At 42.3% G+C, this 5,945-nt stretch overlaps 1 protein-coding gene across 1 annotated transcript; it reads right to left on the bottom strand.

The window, feature by feature from the left end:
• Positions 1–1,359: 1,359 nt before the first annotated feature.
• LOC132992080 (coiled-coil domain-containing protein 42-like) lies at positions 1,360–3,674 on the bottom strand. The gene is made up of 5 exons (XM_061061208.1): positions 3,567–3,674; positions 3,286–3,477; positions 2,803–3,024; positions 2,543–2,701; positions 1,360–1,584 (listed from the first exon to the last, which is right to left on the bottom strand). Exons 1-5 carry the CDS (start codon positions 3,663–3,665, stop codon positions 1,462–1,464), a joined length of 795 nt encoding a protein of 264 aa, XP_060917191.1. The 5' UTR covers positions 3,666–3,674; the 3' UTR covers positions 1,360–1,461.
• Between the last annotated feature and the right edge of the window lie 2,271 nt (positions 3,675–5,945).

The raw sequence follows: 5,945 nt of genomic DNA, 5'->3' as shown, positions 1-5,945 counted from the left end.
CCCCTCCCCTCACGTTCACACGAGGGAGTTATCAAATGGAAAGCACCATAATTAAACACCATTTACACTTCTGTTAGAGTTAAACTGTCCGAGGTGTTTTACCACCTGAAGCAGCTGCTTTTCTTTTACAGCTGCTTTTCTCTCTAACAGGTAACTTGTCTTTGCTGTCTTTTAGTGCAGGTCACTTCTGTAGCTCTTCATCTACGTGTTAATGGTTATCATTACACCCGCTTCTCCGACTCCCCCTCGTAAATCAGCATGAAACACAGAAGCACAGCTACGACTGACAACTGTGGCCGAGCTGTGAACCCAAACGTAGTCGACGTAGTCTTTCAGATTCTGAGATCAATTTGTTTCTGTGTTTAAAAAAAGAACGATGATGACATATAAATCTCTGAATTACTTTATGGTCGAGGTCTTTTGAGGGTTCTGGCGTGTTCGTATTTGTTCTTCTCTTTCCAGACGCAGTGGAACGTTTGACACATGACTTCACATGTCGATCTGTTTCAGCTCCTCTTAATCTGCGCGGAGATGTTCCAGGGTTGGAAAAGGACGACGGCGGCTGTGTGGCTCAGTCTGCCGCTGTGCGTTACTCTCTTACAGCTGCTCTGCACATTGTGGACAAATCATTTCAACACAGCGTCTCATTTGAAGCATCTACACAGGAAGTGTGTTTTTCTCACATTTAGCATCGTATATAAAAAACAAACCATTTATTTCCTGCTTGGCCAATTAACCAAAGCGCCTTTTTCCCCTCTTCTTTAATTTGTCTCTTTCTTGTTTTGCTTTCTTTTACACCTTATTGAGTACGTGTTCTTGTTAGCCTTATTGTTTTTGTCTCTGTGTTACATGTTTCTCTTTAGGAGGGCCACTCGACGAGCCCCTCTGGCTTTATTTGGCTCCTCCAGCACATTTCTTTCAAAATGTATATTTTGTTAATTAACTAATCATTATGTACTGTCTGTGTTTCCATTCATCTATTATGTTTTTGCTTTTTAAGTGCAATAAAATAAATAAAAATAATAAAATAGAAATGCAGTTGGAAGCTGCATAGGTACGTATAAAGTGTAGTTTGGGGTTTCTAGCACCTGTGGAGCTGGGACAACAACACCAGCACAGAGTGGAAACTCCTCTGAAGTACTCATGTGAACCTCTGATGTAAGTCGTCCTCGAGTGCTCTCATTGGATGACAGATGACAGGCAAGCAGTTTTCAGGTCAGGTGAAACCACACAAATGTACGGTAACAGGTACTGTACGTCCTCCAGTGATGGGATGAAGACGAGCGCTAAGTTTTGTCACAAAGGATGCTTTGGATCGACAGTCTTAAAAGAGATCATTTGGCTTCATTTCTTTCACTGCGCTGTGTTCAAAGTTACACTTTGTCCCCCGTCCTCAGCCCACAGCGTTTAAAGTTTCACTCTTGCAAACACTTGGACATGAAATACAAACTTTTATATGTTTTAAGAAGAGCCACTTTGGACTCTTTGATCTTGTTTCTTTCCTTTTCCGTTATCTTTGTGTTTCGGTGAGGCAGCTTGATGATGTCTCAGGAACTCCTCATGGTCCTGGAAGAACTTCTGAACCTGTGAAAAAAAAGAAAAAAAAAGAGGATGCTGATTATTTTTCTTTCTTTTAAGGTGTTATGATTTAAAGGAGTTTTTCAGATTGGATGTGGCTGGCGCTGCAATCTGCTGTTTAACTCATTCATCGTCGATGTGGAGCGCGATGCAAGAGTGTAACTGAACCTGGCTGAGCTGAGCGCAGCAGGAAGCGTTCACTGTCTCTACATGCTGCATGGAAGTTTGAAATAATTTAAGTTGGGCGCAGCGCTCTGTGATGACACGTCAGGGTGTCCAATAGGAGGGCAGATCAGATCACAACAAACAAGTCCCATCAGACGTTCTGAGGGACTGATCGGCTGCCTGAAGTTTGTCCTGATTCTGGTGAGTCTTGGTGCACGTTTTTGTTTAAAAAAAATGATGTTTAACAAATAGAAAAGGTCGGTTTGATTATTTTTTGTGAATGTAACTTCTGTTTTGTTTTTTTGTTTGTTTCATTTGTTTTTGTTTTGAAAGAAATTCTTGGAACAAATTTTGTTCTGATATGTTTTTGTTTTTTGTAACCAAACTAGTAGTGTCTTAAATAATAAGATTTGTAACGAGGATAGGTGTAATAAGCTGAAGCTTCAGCCTACACCTTTTCGGTCAAAATGTTTTTGTTTTTTTCTTGTGACTGAAATAAATTATTACTACTACTACTTCCTCTCCCCAACAGGCTGTCTTTGTGCTCCTCACTCAGCCTGACGTTCACCTGGAAGCCGTCGTTATCGAGCTGCAGCTCCCGGACGAGCCTAACCTGCCCTACATCCTGACGAGCTCTGAGGATCTCATGAAGCCACACCCTCTTCTTCATCGCTTCCTCAGCAGAAGAAAGGTCAGAGCTTTCTACTGAATAGTGGACAGATACAATGTGCATCCAAAAAGGACCACATTTTCGGTCACCTAGCAACTTCCTATCAGAAAGCCCCTCAAGCGTTCGTACCTTCTCCAGCTGTTTCTCTGTGTCGTTAATGTCCACAGGTTCCTCTTCGTCTTCGTTCCCACCCGTCAATTCAAAGACGTTGAGGGCGGCCATCTTGAGCTCCCCCAGTTGTAGGGTTTTCTTCGCGGCTGTTTCTTGAATGTGGTTCCACTTCTTTTCCTTCATGTAGAAAAAGAAGGCAAAACTGATATAAAAAACACAAGATTTTGGTTGAATTCAAAAGCCTTACGCTCTGATAGGGTCAGAAATGTGTCTGGTACCCATGCTGCAACTTCAGAGAGCGTGCCGGTGAGCCCGGCCTGCAGCTGCGACAGCTCGCTGGTCCTCTGCCGCCGCACCAACACATGCCGGTCCTTCAGCGTCACCAGGGCTTTTTTCTTTTCCTCCAGCTGCTGGTCGGACTCGGCGTCCCTCTGATACAGCTGCTCTTTGAAGTGGAGGAGACTTTCTAGATGGTTGGTGAGCTGCTGCACATCCTCGAACTGTAACACACACACACGTTTCAGGTTAATACCCCCCCCAAAAAAAAAAACACAAAATCATTGGCAAAAAGAAGACAGCGTGCAGGATACAAGAAAACAATACATTTCTCATTATTAGCTGCCTGTGACTTCTACTTTTGTTGCATTGGTGTTGAAACAGGATTCAGTATCGGGCAGCCTGCATGTCGTTCACGGCTTTGACTGACAGGTGATTTGGTCTTATGATAAAACACACATTAAGATTGAGTCAGGTGTCGTTACCTTTGTCATTTGGACAACCCGCTCCATGTATTTATTGTACAAAGCGTGCCGCTCTACTTGACTCTTCAGCTCCTCTTTCCTCTCCATCAGTTGGACGTGCTCCTCCTCCAGCCTCCTCTCCTCCTCCTGCTTCCTCAGCTCCTGCGTCCTCTCCCTCTCCGCCCTCTCAGCGGCGCTAGAAGCATCTTCTTCCTACAGAGAGGGAGGTAATAATAAGGTGTTTTTACGGTGCTGCTGCTGTTCAGTGAGGGATGTGGTGTTAAATGTTTTCCTTACTGTACCTTGTGCAGCATCTTTAATTCTACGTGTAACTCTGTCTGTCTTCTAATCTTCTCCCGCATCTTCTGTGTGCGCTCCTTCAAACTCTCCAACGCCTCCATGAAAACACACAAAGCAGGTTAAACACTTAAATTAGCATTTAATGAAGCTAATAAGACATGGAGAGGCAGGGCTTCAAGGAAGAAATCATGGCTTACTGGCCTGGGTCCCCAAGTAGTAGCACCACAAACACTATTTGTTATGTCTTTATTTACACTCGAAAATCATTGAGAGCATAGCCCTCATTTACAATGACGTCGAGCAGGATAAACAATGAAAAATAACAAACATACATATATATGTACACATACACACATAAGCATATGCATATACTGTATACATACACACACATATATATATACACATCATAGATAAACAAAATCATTTAAAAACCAACAAACAGATAATAAAAAGTATTAAAAACAAAAATGTACAGAACTAGCTGCTAATCTGCAGTTGACATATTAAAACAGATTTCTAGAACAGACAAAGAGTGATGACAGCTTGACTCCTAAACTCAAACCTTTTTGTACTGACTTGTTTATTCATCTCTTTTTAAAATCAGTAACTTTTACTCTGCGCAAATCTACGTTTTGTTTACATCCGCTCCCACGTGAGATGAGGTGGTGTTACGGTTTAAATGGTGCCCGTGTTAACTGATGACCATCCGCAGAACGCGTCCGTGGTTTCCCCCGAATAACGAATGCCTATTTGTTTAGTTTTAATTCAAACGATAATGACACAATGCTGGTTTTAAATGTCTTCAATAAAAATCTCAGTCTTCAACATATGTTGTAACCTAGCTGCGAGGAACACAGACACACTCGGCGGAAGGTCTCCAGATAACACGGTAACAATTTACACCACAACAGGTGGCTCCCTTTTTTAGTGGCTACCTTCTTCCGGTCCTCAATCTGTGCCTCCAGCTCTTCATTCTCCCGGCGTTTCTTCAGTAAGTCAAGAATGGTGGAGGTCTTGTCGAGGTAGTCGACTCCTGGTCTCCTGTTCAGGTTCACACACAACGACCGTGATACAAAGTTAGATTAGACTTTCAGATTGGTGAAACTCTTTGAAACACAATCCTACCGGGTAAAAAAAAAATGCTTCAAATAAACTCACCGTGATTCCCTTTCCTCCTCTGGGACTCTCTTTCTGTCCATGTCATGTGTCTTCCTCATTAAAAACTTTTAAAATCCTGCTGTCATGAATAAAGTTATCTTTCCCCAACTGTCCGGAGTTCCTTCACCGTGAGAGAGTTTCCATGGCAACAAACAAACCCGGAAGTTTAAAAGGCAAAGGCCGGTGTTATGCCGAGAAAAGCAGCCCTGAGTTTGCAGGACGATGAAAGTATGCTACAATTTTGTATTGTTTTTTATGATTTTTTTATTTGTGTAAGAGCCACAAGATGAGAATTTAAGTTAATTAAAAATATGATGCATAATTTATAATTTCATGTTATTTCATGTGCATACCAGGGAAACAATGTTAAAAGATTTAAAACTCATGTTGGTTAATATCATTTATGCTCCCTCCCTGATTAAACTTGCATATTGGACCTTTAATTTGGTGAGTCATGTGCGCAGTTGATTGATGTTTTGAGCTGCGGCAGGCACGGGAGCATATCGTTTTTCTACCGTGTGACGGACTGTAATTTGAAGTTTATTTTTCTTTATTAAACGTTTTGAACCGGATTACATCTCCTGTCATTCGCGTCAGACTGAAGTTACTGTGCCTACAGCTCAGGAAGTGGCCTTTTTGACATCCAGAAGGAACGCCACTACAATTTGTGAGGGTTAAATTTTCAGGAGAGGTTAATTATGTGACCTTTAACCTTTGGCAGTGATATACCAAAACGTGTGAAATGTGCCTGAATGAATGAGGAATTCTAATCTGCTGTGAAAAACAAACACACTGTCCTGAGATTTGAACTTAATGTTTTGAGATTCGAGCAAAAGTCAAAAAGGAAAACGATGAGTTGGATTTCAAAGAATCTTTCTTTTTGGGCCGTTTTGCCTTTTATTAGACAGGAAAGCTGAAGAGAGAGAGAGACAGGAAATGTTGGGATGACATGCAGCAAAGGGCCGAGGTCAGATTCAAACCCACGGCCGCTGCGATGAGAACTCTGTACGTGGGGGGACGCGATATAACAGCTAAGCCATCGGCACCCTGTGAGTCTGATTTTAAATGCAGGACTTGAATTTATCTTATCCGTTATCTATACTGCTGTTTTCCATTCGGGGTCACGGGGGGGGGGGCTTGAGGCGACAGCGCTAACCACCGCACCGCCGTCTTCAACACTCACACAACAAAAATAAAGACATCTGAGATCATGAACACGCTGA

The sequence above is a fragment of the Labrus mixtus genome, chromosome 17 (assembly GCF_963584025.1).
Source record: "Labrus mixtus chromosome 17, fLabMix1.1, whole genome shotgun sequence".
Lineage (NCBI taxonomy): Eukaryota > Metazoa > Chordata > Actinopteri > Labriformes > Labridae > Labrus > Labrus mixtus.
This window is presented reverse-complemented; position numbering and strand designations above follow the sequence as displayed.